The following is a 25,968-nucleotide window of genomic DNA, read 5'->3' on the forward strand; positions in this document are numbered from 1 at the left end:
CTGGCTAAATTAGGCCCATTTGGGGTTTTGATATAAAAAGCCTGACAAAAGGAAAAGTGAAAGTTACAGAAGAAGACAAAGCGTGAAGGAGAGAAAAGACTGTTGCTCGTAACTTTAAAGCTACTTACGCGCCGCCTCATACGAACTGCGAAATGACTTGGTGAGTGGGACACGTGTCGATACGCTAAAGCGCGTGGGAAGCAGCTTCTCTAAGAGAGTCTGTGGGTCGGGGAAGCTGTCTCAATAAATAAAGAAACGAATTTTGACAGCAAAGAACGACGGAGACTAAAGTAAATGGGAAGCAACGACGACTGACTCATCTCTCCTCCTCCTCCTTTAGCTCTGAAATTGATCGGATTTGATTCCTCCGGGTTAGGTTCTGATATCTCTTGATTAGCTCAACACTTAACCGAAGTCAAGGGATTCGTGTTTCTTCCAGCTCAAATCTACTGGTTTTGAGGTCTATGAAGCTCTAGGTAAAACCATGATTCCTTCCTCCAGCTTATCCCCTCATGTTATCATTAGATCTATGTTTTGAGTTTGTGGATTGTGGACCTCGTTTGTTCACGACTCTGTGTTTTCTTTGAATTGAAAGTTTGATACTTTTTATTACAAAGCTGAAAGAATCAAGGATCTGGTTTCATCTTAGTTCACGAAAAGTTTCTTTCTTTTAGTAAGTAACTTAACTTGTATGTTTCTATTTTAGGGAGAAGATGGTGTTAGAGCAACCTTAGTATCGTTACAGGTTTAGGACAACAATGATCTTTCGTTTCTTCTAGCTTCTTCTTGCTCTGCTGTAACAACGTTATGTTATTTACTGTAACGAAAGAAAAAGACCTTTGTGTGTTCCTCTTGTCTTTTCTTTTTGTCTCCTTTACTATGGTTTTTGTTTTGTTTGTTATAGGTTGATGTTGGAGTGAGTGAAAGACAATAACACGTACCACAAGATTAGAAACGATGCTTGAGGGACCAAGATTCGATGTGCTCGCTGCTGGCCATCACAACAACGACCACAACTACTACCCATTCACGCAAGACTTTTACCAAAAGCTCGGTGAAGAAGAAGGTACAAACATGTCCACAGACAGTATGCAAACAAGTAACGCCGGAGGGTCTGTCTCCATGTCTGTGGACAACAGTAGCGTCGGTTCAAGCGATGCTCTCATCGGCCACCCCGGTTTAAAGCCTATGCGCCATCCCTACTCTCTCTCCGTTGGACAAAGCGTGTTCCGCCCCGGAAGAGTCACACACGCGCTCAACGACGATGCCTTAGCACAAGCGTTGATGGACAGTAGCTACCCGACTCAAGGACTCGCAAACTACGAAGAGTGGACGATAGATCTGAGGAAGCTTCACATGGGCCCCGCTTTCGCTCAAGGAGCGTTTGGTAAGCTGTACAGAGGGACTTACAATGGAGAGGACGTAGCCATCAAGATACTCGAGAGGCCAGAGAATAGTCCTGAGAAGGCACAAGCTCTCGAACAGCAGTTTCAGCAGGAGGTTTCTATGCTCTCGTATTTGAAGCATCCCAACATCGTTAGGTTTATCGGTGCGTGTATTAAACCGATGGTGTGGTGCATCGTGACTGAATATGCGAAAGGAGGTTCGGTGAGACAGTTTTTGACTAAGAGACAGAACCGAGCTGTGCCGTTGAAGCTGGCTGTTAAGCAAGCGTTGGATGTTGCTAGAGGCATGGCGTATGTACATGAGCGCAACTTCATACACCGTGATCTGAAGTCGGATAACCTCCTCATATCAGCTGATCGCTCCATCAAGATTGCTGATTTTGGCGTTGCGAGAATCGAAGTTCAAACCGAAGGGATGACTCCAGAGACAGGAACTTACAGATGGATGGCCCCGTAAGTTGAATATTATTGTCCTTTATAACCTTTAAGTCTCTGCAAGATGACTAAAGTCTTGTTTGTGAATTGATGCAGAGAGATGATTCAGCATAGACCATACACTCAGAAAGTAGACGTCTATAGTTTTGGAATCGTGCTGTGGGAGTTGATAACGGGCCTTTTACCGTTTCAGAACATGACGGCTGTTCAAGCTGCTTTCGCGGTGGTGAACCGAGGAGTGCGTCCAACGGTTCCAGCGGATTGTCTCCCTGTGCTTGGAGAGATCATGACACGTTGCTGGGATGCGGACCCTGAAGTGCGTCCTTGTTTCGCAGAGGTTGTCAATCTTCTTGAGGGGGCTGAAACCGAGGTAATGACGACTGTGAGGAAAGCTCGTTTCAGGTGCTGCATGACGCAACCAATGACAATCGACTGATCTGTCGTGTGAAAGTAAGAGAGAGAGAGAGAGGGCATAAAAAGAAGAAAACAGAGGAAGCAAGAAATGGATTTAGATATATATGTAAGTTTGTGTGTGTATTGATATTTAATATCCTGTTTGTATCTCTTTTCCAAATGATAGGAGAAGTAACCCAACCATTTTAGACCACTAATACTTTTGTATGAAGTAAGAAAAAAGATGTACTGCGACGACTGTCTGAAGTGTTTGGTTTAATTTTCCTTGAATTCATTGTCTTCTACTGTGGACAGAAGAGCATTTGATGTGTGATGAATCTGATGATGCATGCATGCCTTATTCTATCTCGCTCTCTTTTAAATTCGTGTATCTAGCATCTCACTAAGTATGACAGGAGAAATCATGATTATACTGATCATCAAATAAACTAAATACAAAGTTACTTAGCATCCTCTATCACACCATCATCTGTTGGTTTCCGTCTGCCAATCTCATACAACCTGGCTAAGGAGAACATGTCTTCTTGATCTGATGTAAGAATACAAAGTTCCCTAGGTGTGGTTTCCATAATCTTATGTGAGAAAGTGAATTCATGGTCAAGTTTCACAAATTCTTGAGCCCATTCCAGTTAGCCATCTCATATCACTTGACTCAGCGGTTAACGTTTGTAAGATGACCAGCAAGCATCATGTTCCGGAATCTATTAGACAGGTAAACTGCAGCACTTTAATATGCCAAAAAAAACGAAATATCTATACCATCTACTATCTGTAGGCAATTATAAGATCAAGAGAATATCTCGAAAAGCATCAACTTCGTTTTTTTGAAGATTCGGGACCACTCTGAATAGGTAACTTTTGATGTTTCCTTCATTCTTATAAGTCTTTTAGCAAATAACATGTCCATTTGCTACTCTTTTACTTTCTTTTGTCTAGCAGACTGAACACTATTCATTAAAAGAAACGAAGAAGGCTGTGAACACTTCTCCACATTGAAGTAAATTCTACAATGTCGTTACCCAAGATTTTTCAATGGTTGCCAGTGGAGCTCCTCACCAAGCTTCTCCTTTATTTGTCTAATTTCTGTAACTATGATAATTACGAAGGGAAGGAGTCTTGTTGTATAATAGTTGTAATACATTTGAACTAGATGCATACTATAAATAGAAAGGGTGGGAAAGTGGTCTCTGTAACTCGTTCTCATTCAGTAATAAAGAAGAATCGTTTATCAACCTTAACAGATTGTTCATAGCACTGGAGCCTCTTTTTGGCAGCAACCTTCTCCATTATGAGCTTTGACTAGTACACACAGGAGAAGCAAAGTAAAGATGATGAGCACCAAAACAGCTCTCAGGGAATAAGAGATCAAACAAGTAAGCAATACATAAATCTCAATTATTATTTTTTAATGTTTATCAATAAACACCAAAGTTATCCAAAAAAACAAGAAAAGGAAATAATCAAACCCATCAAACTGTATTCACAGAACAATATACACACACATCCACAAGAGTAGCAACACTGCCACTGATCTTGTGAAAGGAGCACTTGCTTCACTACCTGAAGAATCTGACTTGATCATTATCTTAAACTTACAACTCCCAACAGAAGGATCATTCGTAGTAATCACAGACAAACCCGGGAACTTACACGCACTATCCAGCTGATCACTCACCTGGTAATAACTATTAAACGCATACGAAACATTCTGCGCTAGATTCAAGCTCCCACAAGAAGAACCATACCCAAGACTAGTACAATCAGCATGATCACAAGCGTAACTCACACTCGGTCCAAGCTGAGGATCTTGCAGATTAGCCGAAGCCGCGAGAACACACCATTTCTTCGCCATATGACGCACACCTTTAGCCGGAACCAGCCCGTTACCGTTACCAAGACTCAGCTGATACTTAGGCTGCCCGTCAATATAAAAAATCCCCCAATGCCTCTCAAAGTTCCCTGGCTGGATACTTTTAGCATCCTCATCTATAAGACTAAACAAGTAAGCATCCATAGGACCAGGTCTCATAGGTGTCCCTCTCCCAGCCTTCTGACGGTTCATGAACCCTTGGTTATACCGCCTCGCGTACTGCATGTTCGCGTTCTTGTCTCCATCCGTCGGCCACCCGACTTCCCCAACGATGATAGACATGTTACCAAACCCGTTCTTCTGTAAAGACCAGACTAGAGTATCGTAGTTCGCATCAAGAACGTTGTCGTAGATTCTCCCGTTGTCGTTTATTGGAGAGCCTGTTCCGTCGAAGAAGGCGAACTCTACTGGGAAGTGAGGGTCGTTGTAGAGGCTGATGAAAGGGTAGATGTTGATAGTGAAGGGAGCTTGGTTGTCGCTTAGGAACTTGACTATGCTGATCATGAGGTCGCGTATCTCGGCTCTGAAGTCTCCGGCTGAGGGTAGGTTAGACGCGCTTTCGTACACGTCAGCGTTGAGAGGGACTGTGACTTTCACCTGGGAGGCTAAACCGGCTTTGATGAGAGCTGATTGTATGTTCTGAAGAGCAGGGAGTGTTATGCTTTCAAATGTTCCGTTGAATGACTTTAGAAATGGCTCGTTCCCAACTGCCACGTACCTATGTTTCAACCACAACATCAACACAACACGGTTTGTTACTTCAACTTCTTCTAACAATAATCATCTTCAAAGTTTGGGTAGTGTTATTGGGAATTGGATTTATAATGGGTCTTTGGATTCTATAATTCTATACAAAATCTAATATTATTGGTTTGATGACTCTATAATTTTATACAAAATCATTTGTTATTAAGAAAATTTAGATTTCTACAAATCTATTAAAGTAAATGTTATTGGAAGTTAAATTCTTAACATTTTAACTCACAAAACAAGATTTTGAAAATGCTACATTTTCCCCTTAATCTTAGAATTATTACATTACTTAATTTTCATAAATTTTCACAATATACAAAATTCTCTACAAATTTAACAAATCTCATAATTTTTAAAATCAACAGAAATCTTAGTCCCATTAACACGGCCTTATATCTTAAAAAAGTTTCTATCTTTAGGAAAAAAAAGTTTCTATCTTTACTAATCAAACTGTAATAAAAATCCTAAAGAGTGAAGCTTTAGGGTCATAAGCACGAACCTGATGTCGACGCCGTTGGATGAGACATGAGCAGAGACGTTCTGAGAGACCCATCTCTCTGCAACCGCAACGCTTCCGGCTATAGGAGCGAGCAAGTCGTTGGGGATTCCGACCATGACCTGAATCCCCGACCGACTCAAGGCTCTGAGAATCTGAGAGTCGGCTTCGAAAAGTTTCACCTTTTGGATTCCGTTTTCGCGGAGAAGCCTGACTACTGTAGCTGGAGGTAGAGGATGACTCGCCTGCGAGCCCCAGTTCACGCCGATCCCTTCGACTTCGATGAACAAGTTACCGTACAGTAAAATGATTAGGAAAGAGACAGCAACAACGGTTTTAGACAACATCGGGGAATAAAAAGACAAAACGTAGACACTCGAGAACAGCAAAAAAAATCTGAAATTTTTTGGATTGAGATGAGCTCTAAGATGTATGAATCAGTGAAGTTGGAAGCTTGAGTTTGAAGCTGTTTCAGTCACCTGAGATATTATTGTTTTCTTTCTTTTTAATACTTACTATAGGGTGGGATTTGGACAAGAAGAAGGCAGAAGTTTCAAGAAATTAAAAATGAAACTCGGTGAAGTACACGATACTTGAGAATGTTATTTTGTTTTCTCTCTCTCTCTTTCTTTTTGTTGTTGCGCAAATCGAACATAAACTAGGAGAATGCCTTTTTTATTGGAGTCTGTCCCAATGTCTGAAAGGTGTGTTGATTGGTACACTAATCTTAAATTAGCAGTTTATTAGTATGTTAAATTTTAAAATAAGAAAAAAAAGAAACTTGAAGAGAAACATTTAATGTTTTTGTTTCCACTAAGGTGTTGGTTTTGCTTTGTTTGCTTAAAGTATATCAATTAATTTTATTTACTTTAATTGGTTTTATTTTTATATAGTACCAAATTTGATAGACTGGAAAGTATATAATACAGTTAAATTTGATGCTTTATACTAAATTTTAATAGTATTATTTTTAAAGACTACTGGTTGTATTTTTTTTTGTCTCTGTTAGATTTAGCTACTGCTAAATAAGATTTTGTTTGATGTGAGGCAGGGGCATGTGGATGAGGTCAAGCAGAGGTGTAAGGCGAAAAAAAGAAGAAAAAAGAATCTTTAAAAGATTGAGGAGCAGTGTTACGTGATGCTCTCTGGAATTAAAGTTGAATGATAGTATATGGAAAAAAAAAATATTTTCTTTCTGAAACAGAGAAATGAAAGAGGTCGGCAGGTACGGTTGGTGAAGGAACATTTATTCTTCTCATTCAAGCGGCTCTCGTTTTTTCCTCCTTATATTATTATTGAGCCCATTTCTCGGCCCATTCGATATTTTTAGGTGAAGTTGCAAACCTTTCTTTTGCTTTCTGAGAAATAAGATATTGCAAAACAAATGTATATAAATGAAACCTAAAGTACTCTAAATAAGAATTTCACTAACTTTAAATTGATTTTGAAAACTCATAAAAAAACTAATATGATGGTATTAGGTTCAACAACACATGGTACCTCAATCCGAACTAGAATTAAGTTGATTTGAAGTCGCAAACCAGCAGCCCGATTTTATATTATAATATTGTGTTATGTTAGGAAGTTCATATCTAAATTGACATGAAAGCTAAGACAATATAAAGGACATGTCTAGAAGATTTATAAGTTTTTTTTAGTTGTTCAGGTGTTGTGAAATATTGGAGCATTGAACAACAATCTATAACTACTTGGACATCCATTTTGTTTTTAAGAGAACCATTATAACAAGTCAAGAAGGCAATAAATACTTTTCGACGTTTTATAAATGGAAGAACTATGCAATGCATTTAGATTGTTCAGTGGTGAACATATGTTCACCGACGTTCTTCGTTCTCAACCACAATATCAGTCATCAAATCTTTGATCTCTCAGCTAAAGTAATGCTTTCAATTCTTACACGTGTGAGCTAGGCAAACCCTACTCATTTCCATAACTTAATCAATAAGCGAAAACAACACAATACTTGTAAAGAAGACAAATATTATTTATAAGTTCGCATTATTTTGTTTGGATAGTCTGATGTGGAACAAGTGAATGATATAAAGCATCATCAAACGTCGGTCGATTGGTGAGAGAAACTGGTGTGAAACTGAAAAGCCGGTTCGACTTTTGGATAGCGAGATTCAACCTTCGCCACACGGTATGATTAAGAAAGCTCCGATATATATATATGCTTTATAGTATTAACCAAGCCAAAAACAATTTAAGTCAAACCAAAATCATTTTAATCCACTCAATCGTAGGTCATACAAACTTTCGCAATCTTGCAAGAGAAAGAAAAAAAGCTGTCATCTTTTCCGGGGGACAACAAAAGCACATTTTAAAAAATAATCATACTCGTAATCAAGAGTGAAAAGAGAAATTGACCGGTTGGTTTGATTTGATTTGATTGTGCAGGATAAAAGCATCACTAAAAACGAAATAATGATTCAGATGAAAAAGGCAAGTGATAAGGGACAGAGTAAAAAGGTCGATCGGGTAGTGTAGAGAGAGAGAGAGATAGCATCCACTGGTGTGGACCGTTAACCGTGTGTTGGCCAATTCTGGTCGGTGAATTGTTACTTTTTTTTTATATATATAGTGATGTTAAATATATTTTCTTGTATGTAAAACACAAGTTGCTCTTTTTGGATGTCAGAAATACAAACGCAGACGATCCATTATAAGAAAGATATACATAGTTATATCTCAAAAACAACAATGGTTACTTGTGTCTAACTATCCCGTATCGTCCCGAGATCTTCGCTCAAGACGTTAGTTACCCCGGAGGTCGATCGTTGATGTGCCCGCGAATTTTTGCTCAAGCGCGTTAACAACTTCCTCTTGATTGACCCATTGGGTCTCTAATTGGGCCTAAATTTGACGATCTGACTTGTTGATATATATACGAAAATGGGCTTCTTTGCATTTTGGACTGATTAAAATGAAATAGTATGTAGATAAATTATCGAATCTTTTCGCTATAATCTGCCTTAATAATAAATAAAGAAATATTAAGGTCAACAAGAATCTTTCTGACACTCGTGGTGAACGCGGAGACTTTTGAGGGATCATCCGGATTCTCAGTGCAACTTGACAAGTTATCATCATCATCATCATCATCACCTCTCAAATTGAAATCACAATCAAACCAAACCACATCCTCCAGTCTCCAGATTCGTCGTATCGGTAAGTGTCTCCAATTATTCTCCCTGTGTGTTTTTTTCTGTTTGGGGGAAATTGAATTTTATATCTTTGTGATCCGATAGGAGAGAAGAAAAAAATGGCGGTTACTATGAAACAGATGTCGTTGATCGTGTCTTTATTTGGCGTCTTGTCGTTTATTCTTGGAGTCATCGCTGAGAACAAGAAGGTATATATATATATATATCTAAAAGTCTTCTTCTTTTCATTATTATCGTCTACTCTTCCTCATATCGCAAGTTATATTTGTTCGTATCACATTAAGCTCACTCTGTAATTGTATTGAGTCATATGTATCAAACAGTGATCACGAGCAAGTACACTTGTTACAGCTTCATAATTATATATCTAACGATGGAGAAACTATCTTTATTTCATATCTGTTTAGGATGATTTTGGTTATTGTTTGCGCTATCTTTTGTTCATGCTGCTGATATGGAAGACTGTAGATTTTTTTTACTAGCTGGACAATCACTCCGACATTGTTGGAGTAGCATTTAGACAGTGATGTTTGTCTCAGTTCAATAACTATATCTAATGGCAGAGAACTCAATTGTTTGATCTTAGTTTTGTTTCTCAACTACAGAATCTGAAATCTTATTTCTACAATTCTTTTGACTGTTATTGATCTCTCTAGGCTTTCTCTTTTGTAATTGTTCTCTGATTATGAGATTTGTTTTTTGTTTTTTGTTTTTTGTTTTTTGTTTTTTCTTAGCCTGCGTCTGGGACTCCAATAAATGGAAAGGGAGTAGTTATCTGCAAATACCCATCTGATCCAACTGTTGCCTTGGGATACCTCTCTGCTGCCTTTCTCCTTGCCTGCACCGTAGCTGGTTACAAATCCTTGTTCATCTCTTACAAGGGAAGGTCTGTTCCCAACTCTGTCTTGTTTAAAAGCACCACCTTCTCTGTCTTCTTCAACATTGCCTTGTAAGCATTTTCTCGACCTTACTTTCAGCCATACATATTTGAACTCCAGTCATTGGTGTGTGGTTGTATTAACAGAGCTGTTTGTTGCCTATTGTTTTGTCTTGTAGGATAACATCTGGACTGGCATTGTCTCTGTTGCTGTGGCCAACCATTACAGAGCAACTTCACTTGACCCGTAATGTACACCGGAACCTAGAGACCAGCTGCCCCACGGCAAAAACCGGTCTGCTTGGTGGAGGCGCCTTTGTGTCATTGGACTCGTGTCTTTTCTGGTTGGTCGCTCTGATGCTCGCTGATAACGCCCGTGAAGACCATTTTGATGAAGCTGAAAACAGAAACGGAGATGGAAACTCTTCCTCCAGGGATGTTAATCTCAAGATTGATGCTTGAGAGAATAATCTGCTTCTGCTTACTGGTATTGGCGTGTACTTAGGTGTTATTATTCTGCTGCTTGTTTGATTAGGAAAATACAAATAGTTTCTTCTACTTGTTTTTAAATACATATGATTTTAAAGACTCTATGAAGCAGCTTAATGCACTGCGATTCTTAAAGTTGTATATGTCTACTCAAGTCAGATTCTTGATCAAATAATCTTTTTTTATTTGGTTTTATCTCTCAATTGTTATAATAGCTGTTAGTTTGGGTCAAAATCCCTTAAGAAATTCATATTTTTTTTGTAACGCTGGATTCATTCAAAATAGGTTGAGAAAGACTCAAACCAAAAACGGTCACAACAATAAAGCAAGAGTTCAAATGAATAAAAGGGAGAAAGCCATAAGCTAGATAATCGAAAAAGAAAAGAAAAGAAAGGCCACCAATAGGCGGTAAAGCAGGACTGAGCTTTCCACAACGATCAGAAGCTCCTTAATGTTGAGGCACAGCAGCTTCATGACTCAACATAGCTCGCAACCAAGAAGGAACTCCTGAAGCGACATAGGATTGATAACGTTGTTCCTTAGAGACACTTGCAGCGATTAGAGAGGCAACTTTATTGTTATCAGGAACCACATGTTCCACTCTCCAATCTGCAAACCCCTTCAAGCTGTTTAAGATTGCAGTCTCAATAACCAATACTTATCCGTTTAAGCCATGTTTAATGCCATCTCAATAACCAATATTTATCCGTTTTAACCAATATTTATCTGTTTTATTTTAATGGTCATTTTACGGGCATACAATTAAGAAAACATCTAACCATATTTCATTTCAATCAATAAAAAAATAAATTAAAACATGTATTGAAATTATAAAAATATAATAAAAGTTACAAAAAAATTTCGCAAAAGAAAACAAAACAGTATAAAACGTTTAAATGGATCAACACCTGACATAACATAAAGCCCAATAAAGTCAAACCCTTCAAAAACCTTTTGCCTTGGTCGTTGACTCCTGCAAAAAGATTCAATTTCTATCTGCGATTCCGTCACTCCTTGTTAGCTCGAAAGAGAGAAGAGATGCCGCTCGGAGAGAGAGGAGGATGGGAGAGGAGCGAGTCTAGGTACTGCAGCGTTGAGACTGATTTCTCCGACGATATATGTTCCTTCTCTTCTCTCCTTCCACATCTACACTTTTGGAGGTGTTGTGGTTCCTCCAAGGTAAAACTAAATGTCATAACCATAATGATTGTAGTATTGTAGGCAGTTGAGTCTCTAAGTCTTTGAGAACCATTATTGATTCTCTGATGTTCGGGTTCAGGTTTGGTATGAATGGTCAGTGTCATCTCCTACTCCATCTCCGATGCACAACACCAATGGCCGTTCTTACTGGGTCGGCCTTTAGGATCAGAGGATACTAAGAAGAGTCTTGGACTGATGATAAGGTGATGTAATTTCACTGTGTTGAATTTGAGTGTCAAACAAAAGAGAAAAGTTTACAAGTGAATCAATTCTCTATTGACCTTACTTCTAAGAATTGATTCGTCCTAGAACAAGAACCTTATCGCTTCTTTCCACGATCATCGTCTTCCACGAGAAGGAATACAGTGTTCCCTACGTAAAAAGCATGCAAAGTTACGCATGAATCTTTTTATTTATTTTTTGGCTTTTTGTTTTTGTCAATAATAAAAATGTGCATTCACTTGGATAAAATAATGATCCATATTGCAAAAATACATAGTGTGTAATAGTAAAGGAAATTAAAAATGATTCCAAACCGACAAAACTTGATTAGTAGAGTGAGGACAGTTGAGGAAGAGTTGGTGACCACTAGAGTTGCGGCTGAGAAATAAGCACGGAAGAGAAGAGAGAACAAGATGGAGAAATAGAATGAGAAGAGAAGAGATGAACTGAGGAACTCGACTCTGCAGACGTCATGTACATATGTAGTACATTTTAAATACAGTAAATCTTATGGACCTTGCAAGAACACTTAACATCGTAATCATAAAAATTCAAGTTTCAAGAGAAAGTAAACTAAAACTAAGAACTGTAGCTGATAATCTGTAAAGGTAAAGAGAACTAAAGACTTGAAGGCCACTTAATTATTTTTATCAAGAAACCGAATATATAAAAAACAAATGTCAACATAAATTACAAATACATTGTCTCAAACACAAACATAAATACAAGAACATGTAGTTTCAAGCACACACATTAATACAAAACAAAATCATTTAAATCCAGAATTGAAACTCAGATTTGCAAATTTATTACCAAACGTTTTAAAGATGATGATCATCACATTTATTCACCATTACTCTAAAATCTGATAGACTCACCATGTGGGACGAGGAATCAATGATTCAGCATTTGAAGAAGAAGGCGAAGCGACAATACCTAAGGCTGGAGCAGTCAGACCAACTCTCAAAGAATTGCCTCTGTTTACCATATTCGTAACCTCTTCTTCCTCGTCTTCTTCATCTTCATCTTCATCAATCATAACCTGTACATGTGAATCCTCTGGAGACGCGGAAATTCTCTCTAACTCGGTAAAAACTTCTCTCATATTTGGACGTTTATTCCCTTTCGAGCTCAAGCACTTCACCGCCAGGTTTGCCACTGCCATGACTTGTTTCATTTTGCAATCCTCTTTTATTCGAGCATCCATAACATCAGACAACCTCTTCTTTTTCACTGCGAGTTTGAAATGCTCTGATAAGCTTATTGTTTCTCTAGTGTTTTGTATTGTTACCACAGGCTTATCTCCAGTAATAAGTTCCGCTAGGACGACCCCAAAGCTGTAAACATCACTCTTTTCTGTAAACTGGCTAGACCGGTAATACTCTGGATCCACATAACCGACGGTACCTGAAACAACTGTTGTCCAATGAGTTTGATCTATGGTTATTGACCTTGATGTTCCGAAATCAGCCACCTTGGCTCGGTGCTTCTCGTCTAGTAATATGTTCGTCGACTTGATATCTCTGTGATAGATTGGAGAGCTTGCTGAAGAATGAAGATAAGAAAGAGCCCCTGCCACGTCCACAGCAATGCGTAGACGCATTCCCCAGATCATACTGTAATCATCAGACTCTTCATGGATATGCTGGAAAAGGTTTCCGTTGAGAATAAACTCATAAACCAGGATAGGAACTTCTGTCTCAAGACAACATCCCAAGAGTTTCACTATATGTCTATGGTTGATCTGAGAGAGAATCACAACCTCATTGATGAACTCTTGCAGTTTGTCTTCATCTATGATTTTGGATTTTTTGACTGCAACGGTGCTACCATCTACCAGCATACCTTTGTACACAGTGCCTTGACCTCCTTGTCCAAGAACTCTGTTTTCGCTGAAGTTTTCCGTGGCTTTCTCCAACTCTCCCGAGCTGAAGATTTTTGTCGTTTCGACATTGCCGTCTCTTGTGTATAATTGTTGCTGCAGCAGTAGTCCCCCGTTACGTTTGAAGAATTTATTCTTCTGCTTTGTCATCCTTCTCTTTATTAGAAATTTTCTCAACCACCATACTCCGCTAACTAGAGCTAAAGCACCAAAACCTGAACCCAGCCCTGCAAACCGCACAAGAATTTGGTAGGTTTTATCATCATCGATGGCTTATACTTTCAAATTAAATTAGTAGAAGAAGACAATCAGTGATATTACCAATGAGTATTGCTTTTTTCTTATCGCCCGCACAGTGATGGCCTCCTTCAGTATTCACACATGTGTTCATTCCTTCACACGAGATATGTTCGGTTTTGCATTCATTAACGTCTGCATTTTTAAAGATCATGAAAGGAACACACACACACAAAAGAGGAGAAAAAAGGAAGGAGCATTTACTGACCTTGGCATCCGTGAGGGTCATATGCGTTCCCTGTGTAACCTCTTTTGCAGGAACAATGTGCATAGCTAATCTTAGCAATGGTGCTTTTACCGCAGATACACTTCCTTTGGGATACAGCCGCATAAGTAGTATTTTCGTAGACGTCTCTGTTGTCACAGGACAAGGAGCTCACGAAAGAATGATTCTTCGTCTGGATTACCCACCCTAGACTAAGCGTAGCATATCCCTTATCAAATAACTCTTGTGGGTTTGTCGCATTTGAGGAAGTGTACGATTCAATTGTCAAGAAGGCGACTCTACACTTTTCTTCTCTTGTTGTTGTCGAATCGTTGCTCTCGATCCTGATACCAATAGCTTGCTGATGCTCTCTTAGTCCAACCTTGCAACATCCGCTACCATTGCATTCCTTTACATCTTCATTGTACAGTGGACATGCCCCGTATAAATAGCTCTGACTGCTGGCCAAGCACTGCGTGTTTTTGAGAAAAGGAACACTATTGCTAGACTGGTATTTGCCTGTATTGCTAGTCAGCTCGCATCCCACTATGTTTGGCTCTACATGAGTCAACGACACTTTGGCATTGCTACCAACGGCAACGAGGCTGTTTTGGTAGTCAATGAAAAAAGGGGTACCAGTGAAATTCAGTAATGATTCTGGGGACTCTTTTACACCGCACCCGGATGATGTTATCGGTATTTTAACACGAACTGACCCAAATGATAGTAAATAAAGTGGTTCATTAGGAGAATAAGCTTCTATCTCTGGAAGAGAGATATTCACAACTTCTCTGTTGTTGTCGGTTATATAGAGGAAAGGAGCAAGCTTTCCTGAAGTAGTGGAACTAAGACATTTGATCTCGTAAGACTTCTCTAGGTAGCAACCCTTTCCGATTCCAAAAGGGTATTGTATCGTGACACCTCCGCACTGACTTTGACAAGAGCTTGAAGCAGCAACATCTTCAGAATAAAGGATCAGCAAAAGCAGCACCTTCAAGAGAATCAATAAGATAGAGCATTTTGTATTCTCGTCGCTCATGTTTCTTTACTCAGAAATATTTGATCTTCCGGAGTTTGTTCCTTGCTAAAGTGGAAGAACAATTTAAGTGGAGAGACTGAGGTTAAAGTTCCCGCCCCTAATGGTCTTCAGTCATTTTTTGAATTTTTTTTTTGTTTTCTCTCTTCTGATTTTTCGTCTCTCTTTCTTTATATATGGCGGAAAGCTTTTCTTTTGGTTTAAATATGGCATATAGGTTAGAACTTAAATCATCACATTTTTTGCTAAGAAATTTGGTAATTTAATTAGGAATGTAGTTAAAGAACACAGTCTTGTGCGTGAATATTATTGCAAAAGTCACACTCATATCATTAACTAAAAAATTAATGTAAAATCTTTTATTAATAATCTGTTAGTATTTTTTATCATTTTTTTACAATTTCGTTAAATCAAACTGTGCATTTACCACGCGAGGTTGACGTTAGTGGTTTCATGGAAGTTTGGTTCCCTCTATCTCCCACGTTTTTATAAACAAGGTATATTTCTGCCATTCTTTTTTTGTTTTGTTTTGTCGACTACCATAGTACCATTCTATGACAGTATATGTCAGTGGGGGATAGAGAATAAAGTTCCATGCAATAATGGTTCTCGTCCAGTTACAAAAAAATAAATAATAATAATGGTCCTCGTCACTTAACGAAAACAGACAATTTTTCAAGGTACAAACAATTTTCTTTAAAAAAAATTAAACCCCAAAAACGTATTAACAATCATCGTTTGAGACATCAGAATCGAATAGTTACCAACCAGAACCAGAACTGTCAGTCAGCACCTTCGGATATTAGGAACTCATGGTACCTCGAACGAGCACTCAGCATCCACAAGGACCACAAACACACACATAATCTCAATCTGTGTCTCTGTAGCACAAACACAAGAAAGCCTTCTTCTCTTTAGCTCAGTCGATCTTACATAGCCCTTGTCCCTTCCTTTTTATGCGAGATATCGAACATACTGGATATGCCACACGGAAGTACTTTCAAAAAATTAGTTTATGTCTTTCTCTTGCTATATTCAGGCATGGATGCTTGTCAGCGTGGCGTTAAACACAATGAATTGTAACTGTCACGCTAACATTCCAAGTTCCAACTTTCTATTCATAATAATACTGAGAAAAATCTTCAAACACAGTTACTATCCACAACCTATAAATGATAGCTACTGAAAGCATCAGTACTTGCTTGATCAAAGTAATACAAGTAACAAAGACCGGCAGCAAAACATTGGAATACAAGGCAGCAGAAACCTAACCGAATTTAAAAAGACACATATATAGTTGAAGACTAGTGTAACATCCCGAGTTGTGATATGTGAAAAGGCTTAAGAGAATTGATTTGGTTAGCCGTCTCAGTTCTGACCTGAGAGTGGTATCAGAGCTGGTTACCCGTCTCAGTTCTGACCTGAGAGGCGTCTTGAGACCTTCGTGGGGCGCAACGAGGACGTTGCGTTCTTTGAGAGGGGGTGAATTGTAACATCCCGAGTTGTGATATGTGAAAAGGCTTAAGAGAATTGATTTGGCTACCTATGTCACCAAAGTTGACTTACCTTTTCCGGAACACATCCTGAAAGAACTCCAGAGTTAAGCGTGCTTGAGCTGGAGTAGTGGAAGGATGGGTGACCTATCGGGAAGTGATTCGTGATAGCGTGCGAGTGAGGCCAAAGCATGGGAGAAGGTCGGGTGGTGATTGCAGGGTCAGTAAACAATGATTTCGAGCCTTTGGAAAAATTAACGGACCGACCGTCAGACGGGATGGGGTCCATGGGCCGAGAGAGCGGGCGTGGGTGGCCCATTAGCCGTGGGCGGGTCGGGGCGTTTACAACTAGGGTCTCACCTGAATAAGTTGTAGTGTGGTATAATAATTGGTCCGTTTTTCAAGCTCATTGATTTTAGCCAACCTTTCCAGTCGAAGCTTTTCCAAGGTTTTTTGATCTATGCGATCAACCGTACATTTTTTACAGAGAGAAACATTGAGAAATAGTGCAGAAGAGAAACATTGGTAAGATCCAGATACTTTTCTTGCTTAAGATCAATAATATGACTTATCTTTTGGTTTTAATATGGTGTAAAAAGTTTTAAGAGTTTAAAGTGTCGATCCTCACTTTTTTTTGTTTACTAATAATTAAAAAAGTACATGTCCTCATGCAGTTTCCTTGTTGCAAAAGTCAGGTTCATAGCAAAATACAAAAAAATTATCGAGTGGATAAATTCAAAATTTAAAATTAAAGATGATATATAAAATTAGGAATATGCAGTGCAGCTCATTGTATTAACAATTAAGAGAAAACAATGATCCAAATTAACAAAAGACAGAGATAGTTTGTAAAAGTAAAGACAATTAAAAAGATTCAAAAAATCACAAAACTTGGGGATGAAAATGTAGTGGTTGTATCGTGGTGATGAATTGAAACTTGCAGAGTGAAAAAAGTTAACTAAAACTAGGAAACTGCAGCTGATAATCTCTAAAGTAAAGAGAATGAAAATATATAAACACCAAATACGTATAACAATTAATTATTATAAAGAAACCGAATACTTAAAAATCAAATGTCAACATAAATTACAAATACATTATCTCAAACACAAACATAAATATAAAAACATGTTTAGTTTCAAACACACTCAAATACAAAAATACAAAAACATGCATATGAGCTTATGACAGTGGGTGGGACGGAGTCACGGAGAATACAGTTCCCTCTAATAATGGTCTTCGTCTTTTATTGACATGTCTCTCTCCATCAGATTACACAGTAGAGTTTCTTAGCTATAATTATGGCGAGACAACTTGCAGTCTTGCACATGCAGTTTGTTTCTTACAAAAGTCACGTTCACATTATGAACTAGAGCATAATCAATTCTGAAGAGAATATACAAAAACTAAGAAACTGTAGCTTCTTAGAATGATATCGAATATGAAAAAGAGTGCACACATTAACAAACACGGAGTCGGAGACAACATGTGAAGGTAAATGCAATTAAAAAAAACATTTACGACATAAGAATCGATTCTTTATTTACCCACAAAAACCAGAATGAAAACTGTCAGCACCTATCTCTAACCGGGAAGTACATTACATAGGTCATCTCATTTTCATTTGCTGAGCTAAACGCTTTCTATTTCCACCATCGTAATGGGCCTCTAGTCCGTTATTTTAACACTAGAGTGTTACCTCTTCTAATTAATGTAACACCTTGCCGCTTTTTTATATTGCACCAAAGTTTTAGCAAAAACGAAACTGTCAGCACCTTCAGATATTAGCAACTTATGGCATATACCTGAACAAGTACTCGCAAATACACATACACACAATCTCAATCTATTCTCTCTGGAGCACAAACAAGAAAGCCGTCTTCTCTTTAACTCACTGGATCTTAATCGGCTCGTGTCCCTCTCTGCAGCTTCCTCCTTTTATCTCTGGAGTGGGGCTATTCCCACGTTCACTAGTCGAGTTGCTGCTATTAACCACTTCACTTGTTTCAATCAATGACGGAGAGTCTGTACGTAACCAGTAAAGCGGAAACAGGAGGAATGAGTAGATTCTCCTCTGAATTCTTAGGTTTGTTCAGAGCGTTACAGTGAGGGCAATCATACGTGATGTATGCGAAATCCTCTTTCCTAGCAAGTCCTACTATTCTACCTGTCACGCTATCATTCCAAGTTCCAACTTTCTAGTCATAATCGCCACTATCCCAAAAATACTGAGACCAATCTTCGAGTAATGCTAGTTAGAACTGACAACAAAACATCGGAGTATACAAGGCAGAGATTAAAAAAAAAAAGCAGAAACCTAATCCAAAAGTTCAAAGACAAGGTAAATTATGCATAAATTACAAATTCAACGTGCTAAGTCCTACGCATAAATTAACTATGATGTCACCTCAACGTCGAGTGTTTTCTTTTTTTGTGACACCATAGTTAATTTATGCATAAATCACAAATTCAACGTGCTAAGTCCTACGCGGGAAATCAAACGGTCTTATCACATTTACTACTCATACCTTCTTTTTGAGTAAATTTAGTGTTATCAAATTTACACTACCCCATACCTTCCAACAAGATTATCAAATTTATTCACCGTCGCTCTACTATGATTGAGTGAAAATGTGAGACGAGCAAACAATGGTTCAACATCTGAAGAAGAAAGTGAACAATGGTTGAACATAGTCTCATACACAAATCATAAAACAGAAAAAAAAACATGTCGTAACTGACATGTGACAATCATAGGCGGAGACACAGACTTTCAACATACATCCTAAAAACAGTTATAACCCAAACGTTTTAACAAGATCATCAAATCTATTCACCACTACTTTAATATCATTGAGTCAGCATGTGGGATGTGGAAACAGTGGTTCAACGTCTGAAGAAGAAGAAGCCAAGGCTGGAGCAGTAACACTAACGCTCCAAGAATCTCTTTCGTTTATCAAATCCCTTCCTTCTTCTTCATCCTCCTCCTCTTCATCAATCTGAATCTGCTGCACCTGTGAATCCTCTGAAGAAGTACATATTCTCTCCAACTCGGTAAAAACTTCTCTCATATTTGGACGTTTCTTCTCTTTCATGGTGCGTCTGAAATGATCTGCCAAGCTTCTTGTTTCTTGAGTGTTTTGTACCATTATGACAGGCTTATCTCCAGTAATAAGTTCCACTAGGACGACTCCAAAGCTGTAAACATCACTCTTTTCTGTATATTGGCTGGACTGGTAATACTCTGGATCTAGATACCCAACCGTACTTGAAACAACCGTTGTCCAATGAGTTTGATCTATTGTTACTGACCTTGATGTTCCAAAATCAGCCACTTTGGCTCGGTACTTCTCGTCTAATAATATGTTTGTCGACTTGATATCTCTGTGATAAATTGGAGAACTTGCAGAAGTATGAAGATAAGAAAGAGCTCCAGCAACGTCCACAGCAATGCGTAGACGCATTCCCCAAATCATAGCGTAATCATCAGACTCTTCATGAATATGCTTGAAAAGGTTTCCGTTAATGATGAACTCGTAAACCAGCATAGGAACTTCTGTCTCAAGACAACAACCCAAGAGTTTGACTACATGTCTATGGTTGATCTGGGAGAGAATCACCACCTCGTTGATGAACTCTTGTAGTTTGTCTTCATCTATAACTTTGGATTTCTTGACTGCAACTGTTCTACGAGCATACCTTTGTACACAGTGCCTTGACCTCCCTGTCCAAGAACTCTGTTTTCGCTAAAGTTTTCAGTGGCTTTCTCCAACTCTATGGAACTGAAGATTCTCGTTTTTTCGACTCTGCCTTCGCTTGTGCTTAGTTCTTGTTGCAACAGTAGGTCCCCATTACGATGGAAGAACATTTTCTTTCTCTTTGTAATTTTTCTATTTATTAGAAACTTTCTCAGCCACCAAACTCCACCGACTAGTGCTAAGACACCAAAACCTGCACCCACCCCTGAAAACCGCACAACAATATGATATAAATGTATACTTGCTTACCAAGGCTTTAAATTTTGTGATTGAAGAAAAATTCAGTGATTTAATTTTACCTATGAGTATTGATTTTTTCTTGTCTGCCACAAAGCGGTAGCTTCCTTGAGTATTGACACAAGTGTATCCTTCTCCTTCTCCACATATTGGGGGTGTGATTTTGCATTCATCAACGTCTGGATATCAAAGATCATGAAAGTTTGGAATCAAGAGATGATTTGTAAAACTCAAAAGGATGCATTTGCACATACACAAAAAGAAGAAAAGGAGAGACTAAGGAAGGAGCATATTACTGACCTTCGCATCCGTCCGGTGTATATGCGTTTCCTGTGTAACCCTCTTTGTAACCACAATGTGCATAACTAATATTAGAAATGGTGGTTTTGTCGCTTCATTTGGGATTTAGTCGAGGAAGTATTACGTCGGTACTCTTTTCTGTTGTCGCAGGGCAAGGAACTCAGGAATGAATGATTCTTTGTTTGTATCACCCATCCTAGAGTAAGGGTAGCATATCCCTTACCAAGTAACTGTGTTGGTCTTGTCGCATTGGACAAAGTGTAGACTTCATCCGTCATGAAGGCCACTCTACAATGTTCTTCTCTTGTTGTTGTTGTTGTTGTTGTTGTCGAGTTTCCACCATTGCTCTCTCTATCATGATGCCAATAGTTTGTTGAGGCTCGTTAGTTAGCCTAACCTGACAACATCCATTACCATCGCATTCTGGTTCTTCTTCTTCTATTTTGTTTTCTGTACAATCCGCATACTTATATGACAGACTGTTGCTTGAGCACCCGGTTTTGTCGAGAAAAGGGATGGTCTTGCTAGGATGGTCTTTGCTCGTATTGCAAATCAAATCACATCCAACCATGTTCGGCTTTACATGCGTCAGCGACACTTTGGCGTTGCAACCAACCGCTATGAGGCTGTTTACATCGTCAATAAAAAAAGGGCTACTGGTCAAGTTCATTATAATTGATTCTATAGACTCGCTTCTCTTGCGGAAGTTATTGGAATTTTCACACGAACTAAACCAAAGGATAGAGACGGAACTAACCGATCTAACCTATAGACATAAGAAGCAAAAAAAGTATAATAACTTCCTTCAGACGGAAGAGAGATTTTCACAACTTCTACTTCTTGGCTATTTAGAGAAAGGAAAGGGGCCTGTTTTCTTGAAGAAGTGGTACTCCGACATTTGATCTCGTAAGACTTCTCCAGGTAGCAACTACTTCCAATTCCAAAAGGGTATGGGATCTGGATTCCTCCACATTAAGTTGGACAAGAGCTTGAAGCAGCAGAATAAAGGATCAGCAAGAAGAATAGCTTAAAGACAATCGAGAAACGAGAGCAAGTTTTATTTTTGCAGCTCATCATGTTCCTCAACTCAAAAAGAAAATTTGATCTTCTTCTTGCTAAAGCAGACAGTGGAGACAGGATAAAGTTCCCTCGACTAGTGATCTGTCTTGATGATTTTTTTATTGTTATCTCTGTTTGTTTTTTCATCGTTCAGAACACTAATTTGGCGTTAAGCTTCATTTAGTGGAAAGTTTATTAACTTTAAAGTGCTTTAGTTACGAAATAGAGTTTAATAAAACAAGTATCCTGCACATGCAGTTTATAGTATTAATATTGAATATGATCCAAATCCAAAAGTTTAAACCCCAAAAGCGTATAACAATCACCGTTTACGACATTGGAATCGTAATATTTACCCCACCAAAACACTTTTTTTTTTGTTGTTGTATAAAGACCAGAATCAAAACTGTAATTCATGGCTGGAGAATTACCTGAACGAATACTCGCATCCATACACACACAATCTCTCCCATTTCTAGAAAATATCTTCCACCTTATCTTTAAAAAAGATTAATTAGTATCATCAATCTTTAACTTTTCTGCATTGACACTTGACAGTAATGTTCCTAAAATTGTCGTACCTGTTGTTATAACAACTTTGTGATTTGGTCCAACTATTCCTGAAAAGATAGTATGCGACATAAATTCAGTTTATAAAAAGTTAAAGAGAAAAGTAGTTACCGACAGAAGAAAAGGACCAAAATTGTTTTTACAAAGTTAGCAAACACACCCAGTGGGACTCGAACCCACAATCGCTTGATTAGAAGTCAAGCGCCTTATCCATTAGGCCATGGGTGCTTGTTGTTTACCTTTTCATGAGTTCAAATTTTCTACGTAATGTACTACGATAGTAAAGTTCGTTATAATGGCAAGTTCTTTCTCTTCCCGCGTAAACTTGGAGATCAACAGAAATAACAGCAAGCACCCACGGCCTAATGAACATTATATTGTATGTTTTATGAGATTTCTTAGCCTTCATACAATGGCAAAATCATTCTCTTCTCCCCCAAACTTTGAGCTCGGCAATAAGCTGAAGCTATTGGTGTCGGAACAACTCCACGATGAAGCATTGAGACTATAAAAGCAAAATATTCATCCTTTAGGCACTAATGGCTTCACAGCGATCATTTCCTTCTATGCAAAAGTAAATGATCATCACTAATGGTCTTCTTCATATTTTGAATATTTTATTGCTAGATCATTGTTTTTCTTGCTTAAGATCAATAATGTGTCGGAAAGCTTACTTTTGGGTTTTATATGAACGTGACTTTTGCAACAAAGAAAATGCATGTGGTGCATTGAGACTATAAAAGCAAAATATTCATCCTTTATGGTGCATGAACATTCTTTATTATTTGCAAAAGGAAAAACAAAAAGCGGTGATCACCACTTTAAGTTTTAAGCTATTTACACCATATTAAAACCAAAAGTAAAGCTTCCCGACATATTATTGATCTTAAGCAAGGAAAAACAATGAGATGTAGCAATAAAATATTCAAAGATGAAGAAGACCATTAGTGGGATGAAGTTTATCCTCGGTCTCCATTCACCAAGGCCATATGCTAAAGAAGTAGTAGAGAAAACATGATGAGCTACAAAAATACAAACTATTATCTCTTCTTGATTCTCTTCAAGCTGACAATCCTTTATACCGCAGGTCTCGCTGCTTCAGATTGCCTGCATGATTGTGGAGGTATCGCGATCCCTTTCCCTTTTGGAATCGGAAAAGATTGCTATCTGGACGAACATTACAAAATTGAATGCAAAGAGACCCCTACTTCAAGAAAGCTCGTCCCTGTCCTTTCATCATTTGATCTCGATGTTGTGAGTATCACTCTTCCTAATCCAAGAACAGATTATAGGAATGGTTTGTTGGAGACTTCTAGACGGTACGGTTCAGTTCGTGTCAAAATTCCGACAATATCAACAGGATGTCCCAAAGATGGAAACAAGACCGGAGAAGAACTGATAATGAACTTGACCGGTAGCCCTTTTTTCATTGACGACCAAAACAGCCTAGTCGCGCTTGGTTGCAACAGCAGAGTGTCGTTGACACAAATAAAACCCAACACGGTGGTGTGCGAGTTGAACTGCAACACGAGAAGAGACTCTCATATGATCAACAACATCCCTTTTCTCAAGAAAACGGAGTGCTTTGTCGACCTTTTTCCGGATATTTACAACGACGGGGAGTGTACCGAAGAAGATGCAAAAGAAATAGAATGTGATGGTAACGGATGTTGTCGGGTTGGACTAAGCGAGCCTCAACAAGTTGTTGGTATCAATATAACGAGTAATGATGAGAACTCGGCAAGTTGTAGAGTTGCGTTCTTGACGGATGAAGTCTACGATTTGTCCAATAGCACTAAACCACAAGAGCTATTTCATAAGAGATATGCCACGGTTACTCTAGGATGGGTGATCCAGACGAATAAGACTTCGTTCCTCAAGTCCTTGAACTGCCAGTTAGGAAAAGATTCAACCACTTACTCTGAGACAAATTGTACGTGCGGAAAGAGCACCATATCTGGGATAATTTATGCAAATTGTGAGTGTAACAAAGGTTACAAGGGCAACCCATACGATAAGAAAGGATGTGAAGGTCAGTAAATATTTTGTGGATTGAGTTTTTATAAATCATTTATTGATGTTTATAGATTGTTCTTTGTTGTCATCATTTGATTATAACGTCACGATTCAGACATTGACGAATGTAAAACTATACCCGAAATATGTGGAAAAGGAGGCACTTGTGAGAATACCATTGGGAGCTTTCAATGCAGTGCTGATAAAACCAAAGCAATAGTATTAGGTGAGTTTTCCCCAAGCCTGAGTCTCAAAACTTAAAAGATTTTATAAGCAAATTGATGGATCAACTATAGAAGGATATAGAATATATTTTTAGTAACAAATATTGTATATTTTTAAATACATTTGTGTGCGGTTGGTTCGTAGGGGTGAGTGCAGCTTTTGGTGCCTTAGCCTTAGTTGGTGGAGTTTGGTGGTTGAGAAAGTTTCTAATAAAGAAAAGGATGGAAAAGAGGAAGAAGAAGTTCTTTAAACGTAATGGGGGACTACTGTTGCAACAAAAGTTGAACACAAGAGAAGGCAATGTCGAAACGACAAGAATCTTTAGCTCCAGAGAGCTAAAGAAAGCAACTGAAAACTTCAGCGAGAACAGAGTTCTTGGACATGGAGGTCAAGGCACTGTGTACAAAGGTATGCTCCTAGATGGTAGGACCGTTGCAGTCAAGAAATCCAAAGTTATAGATGAAGACAAACTACAAGAGTTCATCAACGAGGTGGTGATTCTCTCCCAGATCAACCATAGACATGTAGTCAAACTCTTGGGTTGTTGTCTTGAGACAGAAGTTCCTATGCTGGTTTACGAGTTCATCATTAACGGAAACCTTTTCAAGCATATTCATGAAGAGTCTGATGATTACGCTATGATTTGGGGAATGCGTCTACGCATTGCTGTGGACGTTGCTGGAGCTCTTTCTTATCTTCATACTTCTGCAAGTTCACCAATTTATCACAGAGATATCAAGTCGACAAACATATTATTAGACGAGAAGTACCGAGCCAAGGTGGCTGATTTCGGAACATCAAGGTCAATAACCATAGATCAAACTCATTGGACAACGGTTGTATCAGGTACGGTTGGGTATGTGGATCCAGAGTATTACCGGTCCAGCCAGTATACAGATAAGAGCGATGTTTACAGCTTTGGAGTCATCCTAGCCGAACTTATTACTGGAGATAAACCTGTTGTAATGTTACAAAACACTCAAGAAATAATAAGCTTGGCAGAGCATTTCAAGGTTGCAATGAAAGAGAGGAGACTTTCTGATATTATGGATGCTCGGATAAAAGATGATTGCAAAATGGAACAAATAACTGCAATGGCAAATCTGGCGCTGAAGTGCTTGAGCTCGAAGGGAAAGAAACGTCCAAATATGAGAGAAGTTTTTACGGAGTTGGAGAGGATATGTTCTACTCCTGAGGATTCCAAGGTGCATATTCACATTGATGAAGAAGATGAAGAGGAGGAAGAAGAAGAAGAAGTTAGAAATATGATAAACAAGGGAGATGATTCTTGGAGCGTTGGCGTGACTGCTCCAGCCTTTGGTATTGATGCTTCACCTTCTTCTTCAGATATTGAACCACTTTTTCCTCGTTTGACATGGTGACTCAAACAGAATGTAGTAACTAGTAACGGTGAATAAATTTGACAATCTTGTGAAAAACGTACTAGTAGTAAAAAAAGGTAAGACTATAAGTTGTAACTTCTGAGTTTTCGCTTTGAATTTAAGACATTGTCTTTGTATTTGTGTGTGTTTGAGGTTATGTA

The 25,968-nt window shown here is 38.5% G+C and overlaps 5 protein-coding genes, 1 non-coding gene and 1 pseudogene across 9 annotated transcripts; 3 read left to right on the top strand and 4 right to left on the bottom strand.

Moving 5' to 3' along the window:
• The first annotated feature begins 70 nt into the window (after positions 1-70).
• On the top strand, positions 71-2,525 carry LOC106383652 (serine/threonine-protein kinase STY13-like). Of its 3 annotated transcripts, XM_013823849.3 has the most exons (4): positions 260-476; positions 707-745; positions 905-1,859; positions 1,938-2,525. In XM_013823849.3, the coding sequence occupies exons 3-4, from the start codon at positions 958-960 to the stop codon at positions 2,275-2,277; spliced, it is 1,242 nt and encodes a 413-aa protein (XP_013679303.2). In that variant the 5' UTR covers positions 260-476; positions 707-745; positions 905-957; the 3' UTR covers positions 2,278-2,525. The 3 variants fall into 3 exon arrangements, with proteins under 3 accessions (XP_013679201.2, XP_013679251.2, XP_013679303.2); XM_013823747.3 differs by lacking the exon at positions 707-745 and having other exon boundaries at positions 71-476; XM_013823797.3 differs by lacking the exon at positions 707-745 and having other exon boundaries at positions 252-487.
• A 1,104-nt stretch (positions 2,526-3,629) lies between these two features.
• Positions 3,630-6,061, bottom strand: LOC106354712 (glucan endo-1,3-beta-glucosidase 5-like). Its single transcript, XM_013794717.3, has 2 exons — positions 5,378-6,061; positions 3,630-4,843 (listed from the first exon to the last, which is right to left on the bottom strand). The coding sequence occupies exons 1-2, from the start codon at positions 5,719-5,721 to the stop codon at positions 3,736-3,738; spliced, it is 1,452 nt and encodes a 483-aa protein (XP_013650171.2). The 5' UTR covers positions 5,722-6,061; the 3' UTR covers positions 3,630-3,735.
• Positions 6,062-8,365: 2,304 nt separating this feature from the next.
• Positions 8,366-10,120, top strand: LOC106375441. The gene is made up of 4 exons (XM_013815352.3): positions 8,366-8,563; positions 8,644-8,747; positions 9,294-9,508; positions 9,616-10,120. Exons 2-4 carry the CDS (start codon positions 8,658-8,660, stop codon positions 9,896-9,898), a joined length of 588 nt encoding a protein of 195 aa, XP_013670806.2. The 5' UTR covers positions 8,366-8,563; positions 8,644-8,657; the 3' UTR covers positions 9,899-10,120.
• A 1,894-nt stretch (positions 10,121-12,014) lies between these two features.
• LOC106371868 (wall-associated receptor kinase-like 18) lies at positions 12,015-17,547 on the bottom strand. 2 transcript variants are annotated; one of them, XM_048780731.1, is made up of 4 exons: positions 16,621-17,547; positions 13,735-15,742; positions 13,551-13,661; positions 12,015-13,456 (listed from the first exon to the last, which is right to left on the bottom strand). In XM_048780731.1, the coding sequence occupies exons 2-4, from the start codon at positions 14,768-14,770 to the stop codon at positions 12,222-12,224; spliced, it is 2,382 nt and encodes a 793-aa protein (XP_048636688.1). In that variant the 5' UTR covers positions 14,771-15,742; positions 16,621-17,547; the 3' UTR covers positions 12,015-12,221. The 2 variants fall into 2 exon arrangements, with proteins under 2 accessions (XP_048636688.1, XP_013667426.2); XM_013811972.3 differs by lacking the exon at positions 16,621-17,547 and having other exon boundaries at positions 13,735-16,069.
• Positions 17,548-19,007: 1,460 nt separating this feature from the next.
• On the bottom strand, positions 19,008-22,329 carry LOC106355415 (annotated as a pseudogene).
• A 10-nt stretch (positions 22,330-22,339) lies between these two features.
• TRNAR-UCU lies at positions 22,340-22,412 on the bottom strand. The gene has a single exon. It is a non-coding gene; the product is annotated as a tRNA-Arg (tRNA).
• On the top strand, positions 22,354-25,929 carry LOC106371859 (wall-associated receptor kinase-like 18). The gene is made up of 3 exons (XM_013811961.3): positions 22,354-24,216; positions 24,316-24,426; positions 24,570-25,929. The coding sequence occupies exons 1-3, from the start codon at positions 23,199-23,201 to the stop codon at positions 25,805-25,807; spliced, it is 2,367 nt and encodes a 788-aa protein (XP_013667415.3). The 5' UTR covers positions 22,354-23,198; the 3' UTR covers positions 25,808-25,929.
• The last annotated feature ends 39 nt before the right edge of the window (positions 25,930-25,968 follow it).

This window comes from Brassica napus, chromosome A1 (genome assembly GCF_020379485.1).
Source record: "Brassica napus cultivar Da-Ae chromosome A1, Da-Ae, whole genome shotgun sequence".
Taxonomy (NCBI): domain Eukaryota; kingdom Viridiplantae; phylum Streptophyta; class Magnoliopsida; order Brassicales; family Brassicaceae; genus Brassica; species Brassica napus.